This window comes from Dasypus novemcinctus, chromosome 18 (genome assembly GCF_030445035.2).
Source record: "Dasypus novemcinctus isolate mDasNov1 chromosome 18, mDasNov1.1.hap2, whole genome shotgun sequence".
Classification (NCBI taxonomy): Eukaryota; Metazoa; Chordata; class Mammalia; order Cingulata; family Dasypodidae; genus Dasypus; species Dasypus novemcinctus.
In genome coordinates this window covers 72,643,061-72,663,430 of record NC_080690.1, presented here as the reverse complement: position 1 = coordinate 72,663,430, position 20,370 = coordinate 72,643,061, and the positions used below count along the sequence as shown (strand labels likewise).

Sequence of the window (20,370 nt, the reverse complement as noted above, 5' to 3'; positions counted from 1 at the left end):
TCTGCTTTTGCAAATAAAGTTTTGTTTTTTGTGTGGTTTTATATACATATTCAAATCACAAAATTTTCCATTTTAACCATTTTTAAGTGTACACTTCAATGGTATTATTTACAGTCACAATATTGTGCTGCCATCAGCACCATCTATTACTACGACTTTCTCATGATACCAGCCAGAAACTCTGTACCTATTAAGCAATAACTTCCCTTTCCCTGCTTACCGCCCCCCACCGCCCACCCAATCTATTTTCTTCCACTACCAATATGCTTATTCTAGAAATTTCATGTAAGTGGAGTGAGACAATAGTTGTCTTTTCATGTCTGGTTTATTTCACTCAACATGATTTCAAGGTTCATCCATGTGACAGCATGTATCAGCTCTTCTTTCCTTTTCTTGCTGAATAATATTTCGCAGTATGCATATATCACGTTTTGTTTACCCATTCATCTGCGGGTGGACGCGTCAGTTGGTTCTACCTGTTGGCTTTTGTGGATAATGCTGCTATAAACATTAGTGTATAAGTATGGGTCGGAGTGCTTGTTTTCAATTCTTTGGGGTATATGCTTAGAGGTGGAACTGCCACGTTACATGGTAATTCCATGTTTACATTTTTTAAGGTAAATAAAGCTTTGTTGGAATGCAGCCACATTGATTCTTTTACAGTTTGTCTAAGGCTCCATTTGTGCTACAAAGACAGAGTTGAATAGTTGCAATACAGAACTTATGGTCCTCAATGCCAAAAATATTTAGCATCTGGACCTTCACATAAAAATTTGGGAAACTTGTTTTTTATTCTACATGTTTGGGGATCTATGACGGTGTCTTGACTCTGATCAGCTTTTAGAAAATTCTTTAAATGCTAATATGTGAGTTTTGCCTGCAGCAAGACATAAAGGAGGCAGAAAAGGTTCAGAGGGAGTAGGTGGAATGGAAAGGGAAGATGCAGGAGCAGAGAGAAATGATGCTGGAGGGCAAGTCTGAGAAGTGGTCGGTGCTTGGGTTTTTTTGTTTTTCCAATTGTCTTTTTTAAAAAAAGATATATAAATCACAAAAAAATGTTGCATTAAAAAAAATATGAGGTTCCCACATACCCCACCCCCCACCCCCGACTCCTCCCACATCAACAACCTCCCTCATCCCCTCATCGTTGTGGCACATTCGTTGCATTTGGTGAATACATTCTGGAGCATGGGTTTTGAGGCGGGGAGGGAGAGTGCTGCTGTGGACATGGCCGCTGGGACTGGCTGCACATAGCCTCTGGCCAAAGTGTCACCAATGCCTCTCTGTTCAAGCTGGAAGGAACCAAACTCTCCTTAGGAACCGCATCGTCTGGGTGTCTTCCGCATGGACTTCTATTTAATTCATCCAGCAAGCCTGAGCTGTAAGACTTATTATGGGCATTAAATAGAGCAGCAAACCGAGACATGGAGGAATAAAGTGCTTGCATGATGTCATTCTTTAGTGAAAGAAAAGGAAGGGATTTGATCCCAGGCCAGTCTGATTGCAAAGCCTCAGGTAATGCCCCCTAGCACAAAACTCACTTACAGTTGCCTGGAACCCATTGCCCATGGGAATGTCAAATTCCCACAAAGCAGCACTTGGACCCCCCTTCCCATAGAGGATGTGGTCCACGAGCTGCGCCCGATGCTCCCACCGGCTCCTCACTTGTGCCTGCTCTCTGAGCGCTTGGCGTGGGTGCTTTCTGGAAGATTTGGCCTCTAGAAGCTGAGGGAGGCATAGTGGAGCTCCTCTTCCACCTGCCAGGAGGGGCTGGCCCCTGCAGGTCTCCTTTGAGGCAGGTCAGAGCAGGATAATGGGGGCTGGGAAAAGGCAGAGAAGGTTCCCTGAAGTGAATTCAGTTCTACCAGAACATGAATTCATGTGTCCATTCTTTCATCAAACATTTCTTAAGTCCCCTTTCATTCAGAAACCCAACATCTAAGCACTTATTTGTTGCTTTCCTATTCCACTGAACACAAACACATACCTACATGGAAAATACTATTATTTTATCCATTTTACGGAAAGGAAAACCAAGTCTCGGAGAGATCAGGTACTGGCTCAAGGTCACACATGTATGGATAATGACCCCAAGCCCAGGTCTCTCTGAACCCAGAGCACGATGTTCTAAGAAGTCCTCTTATGTGCCAGTCACGGTCACTCAAATGGAGCAAAGAAGCCTTGGACCCTGGGAATCACTGTCTGGCAGGTGATGCAGATAGAAATGGACTGTTAAACAAGTAAACTTAGGGAAGCGGTTGTGGCTCAAATGATAGAGCATCTGCCTACCATATAGAGGGTCCGGGGTTCAATACCCAGGGCCTCCTGACCCATGTGGTGAGCAGTGCTGCCTGCGCGCAAGGAGTGCAGTGCCACACAGGGGTGTCCCACGCATAGGGGTGCCCCACGTGCGAGGAGTGTGCCCCGGAAGAAGAGCTGCCCTGCATGAAAAAAGAGCAGCCCACCCAGGAGTGGCACCGCACACATGAAGAGCTGACACAGCAAGATGATGCAACAACAAAAAAAGACAGTTTCCCAGTGCCACATGACAAGAATGCAAGCGGTCACAGAGCACACAGCAAATGGACACAGGGCAGACAACGGGGGGAAGGGGAGAGAACTAAATACAATAAACCTTTAAAAAATAAATATACAAATAAACTTATAGTTACGAATTGTGATGCCGAATGACTGAAATGCAGAGAGGTGGACAGAAGAGCAGGGGTCTGAATCAGAGGTGACCTTTCTCTTGAGGAGCTCATGGTGTGGGGGAGACATGGGGTGCAGCTGGGAAAGGGTGTGAGGGGTCCCCCACATACAGATGACACCATGGGAGAGGTATGTCTGATGCTACCTGGAAATGGCAAAGGTTACAGGGTACATCCATTTTCTGCTGCAGGCTCACCCATATATTGGTTCCAGATTTACTGTGACATTTCTCAAGAATCAGTTACATTCACTATTTCCACTTCCTCTCTTACATTCTCTTGAACTTGCTTCTATCTTTTCCCACCACGGTACCAGATTTGCTCTTATCAAGAATAGCGATGTGCATACCTTAGCTAAAGTCAAATGGTCATTTCTTAGGCTCTAACTTACTGTACTCACATTTGAAACAAACCATCAGTCTCTCCTCCTCGAAACCCCATCTTCTGTTGGCTACGAGGACCCAGCCCTTCATCGTGCTGGTCTCACATCTCTCCTCAGTGTCTGCTCCTTCTCAGCCCACTTTTTGTTTCCACCTTGTCTTCCTGACTCTCAATGCTGGAGGTTCTCCATGGACCCCTCTGATCAGTGTGGTTCATCTTCCATGAGATGCAATTGTGGAGGGTCTGCAAACCCCTGTCTCAGCCCTGGACCCCTCTCCTGAACTCAATCTCTTACCCTTCTTTGTCATCTCCTCTAGCATGGCTGAAGGGCACCTCAAACTTCAAATTAGGGAAATGACATTCTGATCCCCTCCCTCAAGCACACTTCTTCTGCAGTGTTGGTGGTTTCCGTGATTGGTTAATCCCATTCTTTGTGTTGCTGTGGGCAGTCTCATTGGAGTCATAGAGCTATGTCAACTATGGACATATATGACATGTGTGTTTATCTGTGATTGCTATGACATCTGTGAGTATATATGGGGTCAACTTTGACATCTGTGACATTCGTGAGGCCAAGCAGCCAGCCCTCTTTCCTCCCACATCCACTCCACCACTCCACTAGCAAAGTCTGTCATCTCCACATTTGAAATGTTTCAAGAACCCAACTTCCCTACAACAGACCCAACATGGTTACCCTAGACTGACTCTACCCCCTATTAAACTAGAATATCAAATATCCTCTGACCTGGTCTCCCCTTCTACCCTTGCCCCACTACAGCCTTTCTCAGTACAGTAGTCACATCGAAGTCATTAAAATGGCTGTCAGATCTTGTCAGTCTACTCACTACACATAATTACAGTGGCATGAAGGACCCTAAAATAGTTGCAGCCTTTGTGTCTCCTTTTTCTTTGTGTATGTCTCTTCAGTATCATTTCCCATTCCCATTACTCACCCAGCCTAGCCTAACTGCCCCAATCACATTGTCTTACCTGCTATTTCTCTAACACAACAGGCATGCCCCAGCCTCAGAGCCTGAGCACCTGCTCCTCCTGCTCTTCATTGCTCGCTGATGCTCATTCAGCACTGACACTGTGCCCCTTCATTTCGTGCAGGTTTTGCTCAAAGGTCATTCTTCATCCCCTGAACTATCCCCTCTCGTTCTTCTGTTTCATTTCCCTTCATAGCCCTCATTTCTTCCTGATTTTCTGAGCATTATCACTATCATTGTTTTCCTCTCCTTAAATGTAAGTCCTTGAGGGCAGGGACAATACACATTTGTCCACAGGTATGACCCGAGCACCTAGAGGAAAGCTGGGGAGCCCAAAAGATGTTTGTGGGAGGACTGGATGTGAGTATGGGTGGCGGCTGACTCTGCTCAAGCCTGACAGTGGTAGCCACATTAGTCAGAGTTAAATAAATAACTGACAGTCAGGGGATGAGCAGCAGTTGGACAGTTTGGTACTGGCTTCTGATTTGGAGGGGAGAGCCAAGCAGTGATTCTGACATGCAAAAATCAGTGTGGGTGGAGCACAGAAGGTGGCCTGGGTGGGCCTGCCCCAAATGCCTGTCCGGTGAGTGCGGACGCTCCTCTTCCCACGTTGTGGAGAGGAGCTGGGTTTGAAGCTTGGCAACGATGGGACAAGGATCTTTTATGGAGGTAACACTAAGGAACTGTGCTGAGGCAGAGGTAGGAGGCAGGGGTGTGACGTGAGAGTTTGAGGGGAGCTCAGCTCAGAGAAGGGCAAAGAGGAGAAAAGGGCATGGCTGGAGATGCGCAAAGGAGAAGCACAGACGTGCCCTGTGGAACACGGCAAAGGAAGAACAGCTGGAGAACTGGGGCGGAGCAGGACCGGGAGTCCTGCCTGGTGAAGGAGACAAGTGCCATCAGAGAGATGGAGAATCTGGTAGGGGAAGCATGCTTAGCACCTGCTGAATGGGGCATGACTCTCGGCCACCGGGGAAGTATGCGGAGGACAGGCTAGATGCCAGGATGCCCACGGCACTCACCGGGGAGGTGGACCCTTCAGCAGGGTGGACGCCTTCCCTGTCCATTGCGCTCCTCGCTGCTTTCTTCCTGTAGGACTTCACCCTGATGGGAGATGCCAGTGGCTTTTTGCCCAGTTTGCTCAGGACATGGGGTCACTGTTATGAGGCAGGTGGGGGTGGGAGGGGCTTCCCAGGAGCCTTCATAACCTGACTTTGTAACACGGTCCCCTCCTGCCTAGACATGTAGGAGCAGGTCTAGGAACAGACCCCAGGCTGGATGCAGTGAATCCACGTGGGAGTCCCCCCAGCCCTGCATCCCCCTGCCCTTCTAGACCCTCAAATGCCCCCAGGCCCCTCCAACTCAGGACACTCGACCCTGTGGCCCAACCCAGGGCTGATGCTCACGCGCAGTAGATGAGGCAGAGGCAGAGAGCGAGCAAGGCTGTGACACCAGCACCGCCCCAAGGACCCCCAACCACGCCAATTTTGATTCCCGGTTTCCCTGCAGAAAAGCGAGACTTGGTTGCAGTGCAATCCCAACCATCAGGCGTGCGTGCCTCTCCTCTCACCAGGGCCAGGGATGTGTCTCTCCCCTGCCATCCAGGGTTCTCCCACCCATCGTGGGACCTCAGCCTTCTCCAGAACGTGCAATGAGTGGCTCAGTCCTCCCAGCACCTCCAGTCCAGCCCACACGGTCCTGTGCAGCGGACGTCTCTCAGGAGACTCAGTTCCTCTCCATCCAAGGTCTCCCCACCACAGGCCCTTGAGAATCTGGTCCCTTGGGCATTCCTGCTCTCCCCTGAGCCTCAAGGAGCCTTCAGTCCTGGCCTGGCCAAGCTTGAGACATGCTCCTGCTCATTCCCTCCACCATCTGCTCCCCAAAGTGTTCCTGCTAGAGGGGAGCCCCAGGGCCCCCCCCCCCACTCACAGAGCACAGAGAGGTGGAGTGAGACGTGCACGGAGCCCAGCGGGTTCCGAGCTCGACAGGTGAGCTCTCCTTCTTCACCACTCCCTACTCGGGGCAGCTCCAGGACCCCCGAGTTGGAGATGGGGGAAGCGTGCAGGGCTGGGGACCCCCGGAACCAGCTCGGCTGTGCGGGGGGGTTGCTGTCAGCATCACAGAGCAGCCGGAGAGACTGGCCCTCCAGGACGGGAAGGGATGAGATGTTCCCCTGACTCCTCAGAGCTTTGAAAGAGAGACACAGGAGAAGTGAGAGGGAGAGAGGGAGAGGGAAGAGGCGGGGGAGAGCAAGAAATGAAAAGATGCAGAGAGGGAGGGAGGGAGTGTAAGATGCAGAGACAGATGCAGTGTTGGAGAGAGCGTGAAAGTGAGAAGTAGATGCAAATATATAAAGGAAGGGGGAGAAAGAGGGAGTGTGGCATGCTGAAAGGCCTTAGCCCCTCCTTCCCGCCACCCAGGAGACCTGGGTCTCCACCCCTGGCCTCCACGGGCGCCGCGTGCAGGGTCTAAAGGGGCTCCTTTCTCCTTTGTTCCTAGGGAAGGGGCTGGAAGTGGTGGGTCCCGCCTGGCCCTGCCCGGCCCTCCTGGCCGTGCCTCGGGGAAGCCAAACCCCGGGGCCAGGGGCGGGCATCGGCCCCTCCTGCCACAAGGCCCAGAGCACAGAGGGAGCCATCCCTGTCCCCGGGGAGCTCACTGTCCAGGGAGGGGGCCAGATGCCAGCTTCGGGGGCGGGGCTCAGAGGGGTGCACGCTGAGCTCTGCACAGAGGTCGGGGGGGGGGGCTGAGGGGCCCCAGGAGGTCCAGCAACTGGAGGAATGAGCATCCCTGGGGGGCAGGAGGGAGCTGCTGGTCGCCCTGGCGTCACGGAGGCGCAGGTGTTTGGGGAGAAGCCCAGATGCGCCCCATCACGTGAGCACTGAGGGCCCCCCAACTGGCCAAGCCCCCACTCCAGCCACAGACCCTGAGAGGGAAGGCGCCTTCCTACCTGTGCCATCTCCCAGGAGGACGGTGACGGTCAGGTTCTGCGGAGCATCTGGGGCAGGACACAGAATGTCCCTTCATAGGTGGGGCCCAGCGAAGCCAGGCCTGTTCCCCCCAGAAGCCACAGAGTGGGGAGCAGGGGGTTCCAGGGACCCAGGCCCCCTAATCGGCTGGGACTCAGGCCCCAGTGGCCGCCGCACCTGCCCCTGGCCCTCAGGGATCCAGGTATCCTCCTGTCCTTACCCCCTCCACCCGCAGGGACCCGGCGTCCTGGCCCAGCACTCACAGGAGACGTTGAGCCGGACGGTCCTCTCCACGGCCACCCCAGCTCCAGGGAAGGCCACCTGGCAGCTGAGGCTGGTGCCGTGGTCCTGGGGCCGTGGGGTGAGGGTGAGCATGGAGGAGAGGAGGGTGCTGGGGCCCAGGGTGGTGATGGCGACCCCAGTCCATGAGAAGGTGGGGGGCGTCCCTCGCTCACAGGCCCAGGGCGCAGAGCAGGTCAGGGTGCTGGGGTGGCCGGACACGAGGGTCCCCGGGATCTGGACGTCGGGCATGTGGGTCAGGGCTGGTGAGGAAAGGGGTGACACAGGACCAGGAGGAGGGGGTGCCGGAGGTGAGCCCCAGAGGAGCCTCAAGCTTGCTCCAGCTGCTCCCCTGAGCCCAGCCTCGCTTTCCCCCCAGCCCCTCCCCAGGACGAGGAGCAGGGGTCCAGGTCAGCCCTGCCCCGGGGCCACTCAGGATCCAGCCCCTGTGTCCTCTCCTGGGCCCACTCCTTACCTGTCACACGCAACGACAGCTTGTTCTCTTTGTAATTATATTTCACGTTAGGTCCTCTCTCCACCCTAAAGAAGTACGTCCCTGTGTCCCCCCTCCGTGCGTCTCTGATGTCCAGGGAGCAGTTTCCAGTCCTGGGGTCCCCAAGGAGGCCCTGGGTCTCCCCCTGCTGTTTTCTCTTTGGTTTGTTTGTGGCCACTGGAACATCGCGGATATATTTGACCCCTTCCCTGAACCAGTAGCCAAGAGCAGGGTTGGAGTCAGCCCAGTCATCCCGGGGGTAGGAGAATTTGCAGGGCACGAAGACACACAGGCCCTCCTGCACCTCCACCGACCTCTCCACTTGCAGCTGGAATCTTGGATCCTGAGCCAGGGACCCTGTGGAAACCAGGTCAGCGCAGCTCCAGCCCAGCACCCCCTGCCCCCCTCCCCAGGGGCACTCACCTGCCCACAGCAGAGGCAGCAGCAGCAGCATCTCTGAAGAGGGGGACCCTGGGCTGCCTCTGTCTGAGATGAGCAGAGGAAGGCAAGTGAAAGGGGAGGGATGGCAGGGGACACCCCGGAAGCTGCTGAGGAGCACGGGACCATGGCTTTCACAGAAGAGGAACTTCAGCTCACAGGCGACCAGAGCTCATCCCCTCTACTCGGAGGGGACAGAGACCCCAAGACCAGAGACCCCAGAGACCTGCCCAAGGGGGACGGGAGGAAGGATGGCGCCCCACCTCCCACCTCTCAGGCTCCGGGACTTCCAGTATCCAGTCCTGGTGCACAGGGACCTCCAGGACATCCGAGGCATTGCAGGGGGTGGGTGCTCCACAAGTCTGCCAGTCCAAGGGGCTCTCCTGTGCACCATTGTCACACCAGGGCTTTGGCCACTCGGGGTCTGGGCCCAGAGAGCCCCAGCCTCATCTAGAGCCATGGGTCCGACGGTCCTGCCAGGGGTGGGATTCTTTAGGGTCTTGTGAGTGTCTGGGGCATAGCAAATGAAATGCCAATAGAAAGGCAGTCATCCATGCATCCATGCGTCCGTCCTTGCACCCATCCACCCACCCATGCACCCATCCAGTCTGAGAACAGGCAATGGACATCTGTGTGTTTGTGGAGCTGGAGACAAGAAGAGATATGACCTGCTCCACGGCCTTGAGATACTCCCTCTCCAGTCATGTCACATCCTCACCCCACACACAGGACTGTCAGGATTTAAGCTGCAGTCACTGGTGAGTTTCCCCTGTCTCATCAAAACACCATGGGCATTTCTAAAATGCAAGTATGAATGTTTGTTTGTTTCTAGTGTGTGCTAATATTTCCAGAAAATATCCATGGATATTCAGATAGAATGAAAATTTGAGGTTCAGCTCACTTGGTTTTCCATCTCACTCTATGTAGTATATCTGGCAAATCCTTAATACTTATGCCATTAAATATTTGTAAAACACTGAAACACAATATCTAGATATTCACTCAATCTTGTTAAGTAGACAGAGTTTTGCATTCTGTTTTGATATATGAATATTGAGTCTCCAGTCACTAAAATAGTCACACCTTGTTCTTGGTTATGAAAAAGTAAGAACTCATTTAGTGGCATATAATAGAGAATGCTGTATACCTAGGAGTCATATTGTTGGGTCATATGGTAAGTGTAAATTTAAATTTATGTGAAATTGCCAAACTCTTCTTCCAAATGGTGAACTATTTTGCATTCTCACCATAAGTATCTGAGAGTTCTAGCTATCCCACATCTTCATCAGCACTTGGAAATATCAGGGGGGCTTATTTTTGTTTTGTTTTTTATTCATTCTAATAATTGTGTAGCAGTAGCTCATTCATATATTAATTTATAATTCCCTATTGACAAATGGTCTCAATCATGATTACATATGCTTTTTTTAATAGGAGCTAATTTTTAAAAAATTTATTAGAGGGGAAGCGGACTTGGCCCAGTGGTTAGGGCATCCACCTACCCCATGGGAGGTCTGCGGTTTAAACCCTGGGCCTCCTTGACCCGTGTGCAGCTGGGCCACACGCAGTGCTGATGCGCTCAAGGAGTGCCCTGCCACGCAGGGGTGTCCCCCGCGTAGGGGAGCCCCATGCGCAAGGAGTGTACCCCATAAGGAGAGCCGCCCAGTGCAAAAGAAAGTGCAGCCTGCCTAAGAATGGCGCCACATACACGGAGAGCTGACACAGCAAGATGACGCAAAGAAAGAAACACAGATTCCCGATGCCGCTGATAAGGATAGAAGCGGTCACAGAAAAACACACAGCGAATGGACACAGAGAACAGACAACTGGAGGAAGAGAAGGGGAGAGAAATAAATAAAAAATAAATCTTTAAAAAAAATTTGTTAAAGAAGTAATGAACTTACAAAACAATCATGCACTTGTGCAGAATTCCCATACAACACCCCTTCACCTACACACACCACCACTGTGGAATATTTGTTATAGACTATGAGTTAATATCATTAATGTATGACCACTAACTGTGGTTCATATTCTTATCCTTAGAGGAGCTAATTTTTGAAGTTAATTCTTTTTTTCATTACTAATATGTTTTTTAATTGCTTTAGATTTTTAAAAAGATACATAGATCATACAAAATGTTACATTAAAAAATATAAGAGGATCCCATATATCCCCACTCCCTACCCCACCCCCACTCCTCCCATACATATGCTCTTTTGTCATCCATTTTTCTTCTTTGGTGATGAGGCTGGTCAAATATTTTGCTCACTTCTTTCTAAACTTATGTTTTTGTTTATTTATTCTTTTGTTTGAGAGTCCTTTATATCATCTCTATACAAGTCATTCATCAGACATACGCATTGCAGAGGGATTTTCCAAGTTTGTCTTTTTCTTTCACTTTCTTAATGGTGTCTTTTACAGAATGCTGACTCCTGTTAACAAAAACATGTTGCACATGAGATGACCCACTACTGTGACTAATTAGCAACAATAAACCAAAGTCATGACCTTGACATGGGGAGATTATCCTGGATGATGCGGATGGACCCAAGCTAGTCACTCATCGCCCTGTAGAAGAGAAGCAGAAGGGGAGGGGGAGGCAAATGGACCACAGAGCAGGCTGGAGGGATGCAGCCACAAGCCAAGGATGCCAGCAGCCCCACAAATTGGAAGAGGCTAAGGAAGGACCGTGCCCTTGAGTCTACAAGTTTTGATGTACTTTGCCATAGAGGCCAAGGAAATTACACAGACAGGAATTCATTGAGCAATTCTGGGAGAAGACAGAGGAGGAACTGAGAGAAGCTCCATTTCTCAGTTCCCCTTCACAGCAGAACTCCTCAAGTGTAGTTTGCACTCACTCGTCCCACTTCTCCAGTTCTCTTCTGAACTTCCACCAATCACATCTCCACCCCCTTTCCCACCATTCCATTAAACTGCTGCTCTCAGCACAACTCTGCAATGAAAATGAGAGCCAGTGAGTGTACACTTTGAATGGACTGTGGTTAACAGAACAAATATGAGAACTTTCTCTCATGATCTTTAACAAATATTTAATACAGGAGCTAATAATTGGGGTGGGAGGGAGGTGTTGGAGGAAAATACGCCAAATGTAAGATATGGGCTAAAGTTAGATTTTGATGATGCTTTATCTTGGTTTTGAACAAATGTTTCACAAGGCCAGGTGTTGGTGGTGGGATGAAGTATGGGAGCCTTGCATGATGATATGCATGTTTGTTTTCTAAGCTCACGAATTGTACTAGAAACACTCATTGTTTACATATGTTCATGTATGATGGACTTCAATAAATAAAAATGCTGCTGTCAAGATCCCCCGTGACAAACGCGTTTCCAGTTTAACCGTCCCCTTCTCAGCCCTCACCCAATAGACATCACATCCACAACATGGACTCACAGCTCGCTCTCCTCCTGGAAGCGCCCTCTTCGCTTGCCTCCAGGAGAGTGCACTCCTGCCTCATCCTGTGCTCCTCACAGCTCCTCCTTGCCGGCTCTTCCTCACTGGGCTGCACTGACGCTTGTCCCTGTGCCTTCTGCACCTAAGTCACCCCTATTTCACCTCCTCCACGGTCATCACTCTACTCCAGCTCCGCATCCTAACACCTCCAGCCCGGACGCCTCTCCTGCTCTACAGACGTGTAGACTCAACGTCCACCTGGTATCCTGCCTGGAGATCAAGTAGCACCTCGAATCAGGGCTCCTCCTCAAAACTCTGCTCTTTGACGTCCTCTGTGTAAGACAGCTCCATCCACCCACTGATCTGGGGGAGCCATGCTGGCCTCATCCTGGCCCTTCTCTTTCCCTCACTCCTCTTCCCCTGGGAAATCCTTTAGCTTGACCTTCAAAGCATATCAAACCTGCACCCTCACAGCCAGCACCACCTCCCTGTACATAATCATTGCCTCCTGCCTGGCATGCACAGCAATATCTCCTCATTGTCCTTTCTCCTGATGTTAGGCCTTTTCTTAGTAGAGAAGCCATGGATCCCATTCAAATAAAAATCTGGTCATCTCTTCCCTCTCCCCAAAAGTTTCCAGTGTCTTGCATTGGCCTGCAAGGCCATTCTCGGTCTGCACCATCAGGCAGCCTTGCCAAACTCCTTTGACCTCCCTTTGCTCTCAGACATTGGCCTCCTTGTTTCCACATCGCACAGGACCTGTTTCCGTCTCAGTCAACGCACTCATCGTTACCTCCATTCCCTCTTCCCAGGATACTTCCTCTGAGGTCAACACAGAGCTTGCTTCCTCCCAGGTTGATTCAAACACCACCTCTGCACACGAGAGAGTGGAGAAAACCATTGCAATGTGTCTTATGCTGCTTTACCCGGAGTACTTTTCTCTAAATGTGTATTGTATTAGTCAGCCTAAAGGGTGCTGATGCAAAATACCAGAAATCTGTTGGCTTTCATAAAGGGTATTTATTTGGAGTAGAAGCTTACAGTTACCAGGCCATAAAGCATAAGTTACTTCCCTCACCAAAGTCTGTTGCCACGTTTTGGGGCAAGAAGGCTGCCGATGTCTGCAGGATTCAGGCTTCCTGGGTTCCTCTCTTCCCATGGTTTGTTTCTCTCTGGGCTCAGCTGCTCTGCTCTCTCCACAAGGCCAGCCGTGGACTATTAGGTGACTGGCTTTGTCTCTCTCCCTGGGGCTCTATCCTCTCCAGGCTCAGCTGCTCTACTCCTCTGCGGGCTGACTTCCCAGGCTCTAGCTCAAAACTCCAACTAATGCTTCTTCCATGTCATTTTCTCTGTGACAAAGGGGCAGGGATGCCACGTCCTACTGATGGGGCCCAATCAAAGCCTTAATCATTATTTAATCAAGTAAAAGTGAAACCTCTGAATCCAATACACTCTAATATGCCCAGAGGAAAGGACCAGTTTACAAACATAATCCAATATTTCTTTGTGGAATTCATCAGTAATATCAAACTGCTAGTTGTATCAACAGCTGGCATGCTCTAATTGTAGTTACTGTTTATTTATTTGCATTTCTATCACTTTTGCCTCTAGAACGTCAGCTGTTAGATGAGAGATTGTTGAAGTTGTCTTCACTAATGGGCTTCTGGCACCGACCACAATGCAAGGCTGTTACATAAATGAGCCAAAAATGGTTTCTGTGTAGTGGCTCAATGTGCTCTTTATTTCTTCACACCAGCCTGGATCAAGTAGAAAATCTTCCTGGTGCCCAAATCAAACTGTCACACATGCAGTTGTTTGAAAAAATAACCAAAATAAGCAATTTTCAAACAACTGCAGCTGACTTGCTTTGCATACCCAGTGAATCAGCACCCAACGCCTACTCTGCATAGGTGAGATAAAATCCCAAGCTGCTTTGCCCTTCAGAGATCTCTGAACCAGGGACCCTCTGTCTTGACGACTTGATGATGTTACCCAGACTTGTAAATCCCCCTTCATCCCATTTTCCGTCTCCCATGGAGTTCTCCCTTGTCCAGCTTCTCCTTCTAGCCCAGCTTCTCCTTCTGTTGGCTCTTTTGTGCCACAGCCTCTGGAAGGTCTCCTGCTGTGATTAACTTTCCCCTCCCACTGAAAGTCTGTCAAAGCATCAACCCAATAAATAACTTGTAGTCGAAACTTTTTCTTGTTCTAAATCCTTGAACTCACACCAATGGCATAGAGTAGGTGCTCCTCATTATGTCCTGAAAGTGTTTGTGAATAAATGAATGAATGTCACTCCTCTGCTCACCATACCCTGAATTTCACACATGTATAATGGACTTGATGGATGAACAGTATGGAGAGGGAAGGGTAAATCCAATGAGGAAAGCACATCTATTGTCACAGAGGGTTTGTCTGGGAGGGTTGGGAGTGGAGTGGTCAGCCTGGAGAGCCCAGCAGAGGACACCCCACCAGGTGTGAGCCCAGGCTTGTGGCGATGGCTCCGTATCCTCTGGCAGTGGAGAGGAAACATTGGTGTCCAAGAGTGGAGGACCTGCATATGTTGATTCTAAAACTGCAGTCCAGAGGCCTGCATGGGGAGAGAGGGGGAGGCAGGAAGGGGAGTGGGTTCCATGATCCGGGAAGAGTAGAGGCCACAGGAATGACCAGGTCGGGCGGAGAGAAGAGCAGACGAGGAGCTGTGAAAACAGGAAAGACTGGCAGAAGAGAAGGCACTGGATCCACAGGAGGGTGGGAGGCCAAGTGGAAACCACTCTGGATCTGCTGTGAAGATGGGGGTTGCCGTGTCACCAGTGAGATGGGGTGCCCAGAGGAGAAGAGGGCTGGCGGAGAGGATGAGCAGCTAAGCCTTGGTCATGCTGGGATCAGCTGCCAGGGCCCACCAGTGAGGTGACTGTATGGGTTGCTGGGTGGTGGGACACACACATCACTCACCTGAGACTCTAGCCTGTGGCTGCGTTTCGTCCTCTCACCTGTATCCTCAACCCAGCCACTTTCCTCCTGCGGGACGTCACTCTGAGTGAAGAGACCAGGGCCTTTCATGCTGGCCATCACGTGCCATGGAAGACTGACCCCTGGGTTCCCTCCTATAGGGCTGGGGGTGACTGAGGAGGAGGAGGCAGGTCTACCCCAGACCTCCTTGATGAGAGCAGGTGCTTCCCCAGCCTGGACACTTGGGCTGGTCTCCAATGGGCATATGTGGACTCTCAAAGCCAAGACATCCCCCTGACCACCCCCGGCCCCTCCTGACTCATGCTGCTCCCTCCAGCACTGGGCTCTGGGACGCAGCTGTGCACCCCTGCCACTCCCATCTCCCTCCAGCACTGGGCTCTGGGATGCAACCATGCACCCCTGCCACTCCCATCTCCCTCCAGCACTGACTGGGCTCTGGGACACAGTCATGTGCCCCCTGCCACTCCCATCTCTTTCCAGCACTGGGCTCTGGGACGCAGCCATGAGCTCCCTACTACTCCCATCTCCCTCCAGCACTGACTGGGCTCTGGGACACAGCCATGCGCCTCCTGCCACTCCCATCTCCCTCCAGCACTGGGCTCTGGGATGCAGCGAAGCACCCCCTGCCCACTCCAAGCTCCCTCCACCCCCCAGGGCTGCACTCACAGGCCAGCAACGAGGCACACACAGAGCAGCAGAATCTTCATGGCTGCTGTCCCGATGACCACCTTGACCACGTCTGCAACTGGTCCTGGTCTCCCTGCAGATGAGTGGGATGAACACTGGACAACCCTCTAACCTACAGCCCCTTGTCCTTCCTCTCCCAACAGGACCCCGGACCTTTGTTCTGCAGCCCCACCCTCCATCTGTGAACCACTGGATGTGGGATCACGTCCACCCAGACTTCACTGCACACATGACCTGCCTGCCTAGCGCTTGTGCAGGGAAAAGTTAAATAAATTGGATTTCATTGAAATTAAACGTTTTTGCTCACCACAGGACACTATCAATAAATTGAAAAAATAACCGGCAGAATGTGGACAAATATATGGAATCGTGTATCTAATAATATGTTTATATATATATAGCATCCAGTATGTATAAAGAACACTTAAAACTTATCAACAAAAAGACAAACAACCCAATTTTAAAATGACAACAAGTTTTGAGTAAAAACTTCTCCAACAAAGATGTGCAAATGGCCAATATTCCTATGAAACGATCATTAACGTCTTTTTCCATTAAGGAAATGCAAATCACAACCACCATGATACACCACTCCACAACCACTAGGATGATTATTTTTCCTTTAAAGGAAAAATAATGAATGTTTTTGAGCACGTGAAGAACTGGGACCTTTGTAAAGGCTGGTTGGCATCGACAAAGGTGCAGCAGCCATGGATACCGAAAACATTTAACAAAGAATAAGCGTATGACCCGGTGATTTCATTCTTAGGTGTACACGCAAGAGAGCTGAAAAACATATGTTCAAATGTGCTTATACATAAATGTGGTGCAGGCATATTTATGGCAGCATTACTCAGAACGGCTGAAAAGTGGAACCAACCCAAATGTCCGTCAACAAAATGTGTGTCCGTCCATCCGTGCATTAGAGTTGCTTGGTCTAAAGAGGAGTGACGTGTCGAAGCCTGGTACGGTGTGGAAGAGCCTGGAAATCTCGCCAAATGGAAGGAGCCAGGCATGACAGGCTGCGTTTAGTGTGATTCCTTTCAGATGAAATGTGCACAGGGGGCAAAGCCATAGGGATGGAATGCAGATTCCTGGGTGCCAGGGGCTCGGGCAGGGGACGGGGACTGAGTGCTTAACGGTTCTGGGTTTTCTTTCCTGGGGTAAGGAAACTATCTGGAATTAGAATGTGGCAAGGATCACACAGCATTGTGACTGTACTGAAAGGGACCAGGTTTTGCACTTCAGACTGGTTAAAGTGGCCAAATTTGGCCTCAACAAAACCAATATGCATACAAGAGAGAAACCTAAACAGAGCTACCAGTTTTCACCGATACAGGTAAAGAGCACAGGTTTTTGCCGTACATGGGGTTTTGACCTTTATCTGTGTGAATATATTGTCTCCAAACACTATTTGGAGACTGGGGGATCAAAAGAAGAGGCTGAGGGGGGTCCCCGCGGCGGATGACAGGAGCCGTGGGAGCCCGCGTGGCTGCGGGAGTGTCGCCCGGTGTCCCTGGAGTGAGGTGGGATCCACGGGGGAGCTGGAGGGGCAGGTTCCCAGCGCCATGGGGGCTGAGGGTGGAGGGGCCCTGGGCTCCCCAAGGAGGGGTCTGAGGCGAGGGCAGGCTGAGGAGGGGCCTGAGCCGGCAAAGCCCCCACCCCGAGCCCCTAGAGGGGAGGCCTGTCCTACCTGTGCCGTTTCCCTGGACGATGGCCACGGTCAGGTTCTGGAGGGCGTCTGGGCAGAGCCGGGCAGACCCGCGTCAGTGGGGGGGCTGGGAGAGAGCGCCCCCACCCCAGGGCCAGCGAGGGGATCAGGGCGGGGGCAAGCGACCCCTCACCCTCCCAGTCCAGATGCCAGGACCAGCCCTCACTGTTCAGGCCTTAACCCTCCCCACCCTCCATCTGCAGGGACCTGGCATCCTGGCCCAGCACTCACAGGGGACATGGAGCCGGACAGTCCTCTCCACGGTCACCCCAGCTCCAGGGAAGGCCACCTGGCAGGTGAGGTTGGTGCCGTCGTCCTGGGGCTGTGGAGTGAGGGTGAGCACGGAGGAGAGGCGGGTGCTGGGGCCCAGGGTGGTGAGGGCGACCCCAGTCCAGGAGAAGGTGGGGGGCGTCCCCCGCTCACAGGCCCAGGGCGCAGAGCAGGTCAGGGTGCTGGGGCGGCCGGCCTCGAGGGTTCCCGGGATCTGGACGTCGGGCGTGTGGGTCAGGGCTGGTGAGGAGAGGGGGAGATGCAGGACCAGGAGGAGGGGGTGCCGAGGTGAGCCCCAGAGGAGCCTCAGGCTTGCTCCAGCTGCTCCCCTGAGCCCAGCCTCGTTTACCCCCAGCCCCTCCCCAGGACGAGGAGCAGGGGTCCAGGTCAGCCCTGCCCCAGGGCCACTCAGGGTCCAGCCCCTGTGTCCTCTCCTGGACCCACTCCTTACCTGTCACACGCACCGACAGCTGGTTCTCTTTGTAACTATATTTCACATTAGGTCCTCTCTCCACCCTAAAGAAGTACGTCCCCGTGTCCCCCCTCCGTGCGTCTCTGATGCCCAGGGAGCAATCGTAAGTCCTGGAGTCCCCGAGGAGGTAGAATCGGCCCTGGGTCTCCCCCTGCACTTCTCGATATGGGTTGTTTGTGGCTACTGGAGCATCCCGGTCTGTATCAGCCCCTTCCTGGAACCAGTAACCATGAGCAGAGGGGTAGCCAGCCAAGCCACCCCGGGGGTAGGAGAACTGGCAGGGCACGACGACACACAGGCCCTCCTGCACCTCCACCGACCTCTCCACTTGCAGCCAGAATCTTGAATCCTGAGCCAGGGACCCTGTGGGAAGCCAGGTCAGCCGCAGCTCCAGCCCAGCACCCCCTGTCCCCCTCCCCAGGGGCACTCACCTGCCCACAGCAGAGGCAGCAGCAGCAGCATCTCTGAGGAAGGGGACCCGGGGCTGCCTTTGTCTCATGAGGAGTGGGGAAGATGAGTGAGAGGGGAGGGGCAGGAGAAGTACAGGAAACAACGCGTGTTTCCAGAAGAGGAACTTCAGCTCATGGGCGACCAGAGCTCGTCCCCCCTGCTCACAGCAGACTGATACCCCAAGACCAGAGACCCCAGAGATCTGCCCAAGGGGCACGGCAGGAAGGATAGAGCCCCGAATCCCGCCTCCCCGTCTTGGGTGCTCTCGACCATGGACAGGCTGACTGTCCTCCAGGCCCTGGCACTACGTGGAGGTCCGTCTGTCCTGTGAGCAACAGGGGCCTCTAAGGATCTCCGAAGCAGGAAGGGCCAACAGGTGTACGTTCTAAGTGTCCTGCTGCCCAGCTGAGGTGCTTTTCCGTGGCCCTTGGTTTGCCCCAGGAAAGTGCACCTTGCTCACCTGGCCAAGGAGTCACAGCAGTGTCTGAACCCATGGTTCCCTATCAGGGGATGTTCCACCTGCCAGCAGACGTATTTGATTGACACTTCTTGGGGGCAGAGAGCTCCAGGCTTCTAGTGGGCAGAGGCCAGAGACACTGCTCAGCATCCTACAGTGCACAGGGGAGGATGATCCCGGCCCAGGTGTCACTGGCTCCAAAGGTAGAGAAGCCCTGTCTAGACCCTTGAGGCGGTCAGCTGGGGCAGGTATGGGGAGGTTGGGCCCAGGTGGGCACCTGGGGCATATGGATGTCTCGGAATGCCCAGCTGCCACACCACTGGTTGGCTCAAGCAACGGGACTCTATTGTCTCACGGTTCTGGGGACAGAGGCTTGCTCTGTCGGGAGCAGCCCGCGGGGTCCCCGGGCTTTGCCGTCACGTGGTGCTGTCCTCCCCTCACCGTACTGACTGCCAGCGTCCTCCCGTGGCCTTCTCCTTACGAGGCTTTCAGGAATCCAGATTCAGACCACCTCATTCACCTGGGCCACACCTTAACCTCTTCAAGGGTCCTGTTTTCCATGGGTCCTCACCCACGGAGTTGTGCGTTAAGATGAAGAACATGTGGATCCCCTTTAGAAAAGCTAGCCCATTGCTGCTCCTTTGCATTGGCGGCCCTTTGGCGAACTAAAGCAGGCATCATAGTTCACGTGAAGTGTTATTTTATTGGGGTTTTGATTTGTGTTTCACGAATAACTAATGGTAGTGATCATCTTTACATACGCTTTTTGCTGTTTGTATGTATTTGGAGAAATTTCTTTGCAAATATGCAGCCATTTTTATTGGGGTAATTTGTCTTTTATTACTCAGCTGTAAGAGGTTTTTTAATATACTGTGATTAGTAGACATTTAATCAGGTATGTATCTGCAAATATTTTCTCCCATTGTCTGGTCTGTCTTTGCGCTTTCTTGATAGTGTCTTTTGATGCCGAAAAATTACTAATTTTCATAAAGTTCAATTTATCTACTTTTTTGTTGTTTATCTTTTGGCATCACATTGACGAACCATTGCTCAATACATAGTCCCAATGATACATGCCTTAGTTTCTTTCTAAGACTTTTATTGTTTTAGCTGTTATATTTAAATGGTATAGTTCATGTATAGCAATAAAAATTCATACATAACAGGAAAAAGAAAAAAGAACATGTGTGGGGTGGAAGCGAAATTCACCCCATCACGACGGATGATTAAGGGTCCTCCGTGCAGAGCAGGAGGCAGCCATTCATTCATTCACTCGCTCAGTGAACACACGGGGAGCGTCCGCTCTGCAGTGGGCCTGGAGGCAAAGAGGAGGCACAGCAGGCTCGGCCCATGCCCTGGGAGCTCCCCACCCAGGGGAGAGACAGACCAGCCACAGCCTAGCAGAGGCTGTGATGGTGGCAACGGCTGGGGCTGCGCGGCAGGTGGGTCTGTCGAGCTGGCTCATTGCTTTGGGCACAAGTGAACAAACTGGACGTGGCCCATACCACCTGGAGACAAGAAGAAAGCTTCCAGCCGCAGGTCCCTGTTGTGGGCAGGGGCCCCTCTCCCAGGCCCAGCATCAATGAGGAGGCAGGAGAGCTGCGGAGGAAGAGCAGGGAGGCAGGGGGGAGGGAGGGCTCTTCTCAGCCTCAAGCCGGCCGTGCCCCGGCCCACGTGACCCATTGCA

General features: G+C 52.0%; 1 protein-coding gene across 2 annotated transcripts; it reads right to left on the bottom strand.

Annotated features, from left to right (window-relative positions):
* Positions 1-306: 306 nt before the first annotated feature.
* LOC139436890 (sialic acid-binding Ig-like lectin 13) lies at positions 307-18,266 on the bottom strand. 2 transcript variants are annotated; one of them, XM_071209418.1, is made up of 9 exons: positions 18,208-18,266; positions 17,756-18,139; positions 7,796-8,170; positions 7,305-7,583; positions 7,023-7,070; positions 6,005-6,262; positions 5,482-5,578; positions 5,098-5,179; positions 307-1,820 (listed from the first exon to the last, which is right to left on the bottom strand). In XM_071209418.1, exons 1-9 carry the CDS (start codon positions 18,236-18,238, stop codon positions 1,719-1,721), a joined length of 1,656 nt encoding a protein of 551 aa, XP_071065519.1. In that variant the 5' UTR covers positions 18,239-18,266; the 3' UTR covers positions 307-1,718. The 2 variants fall into 2 exon arrangements, with proteins under 2 accessions (XP_071065519.1, XP_071065518.1); XM_071209417.1 differs by lacking the exons at positions 17,756-18,139; positions 18,208-18,266 and adding an exon at positions 8,237-8,307.
* Between the last annotated feature and the right edge of the window lie 2,104 nt (positions 18,267-20,370).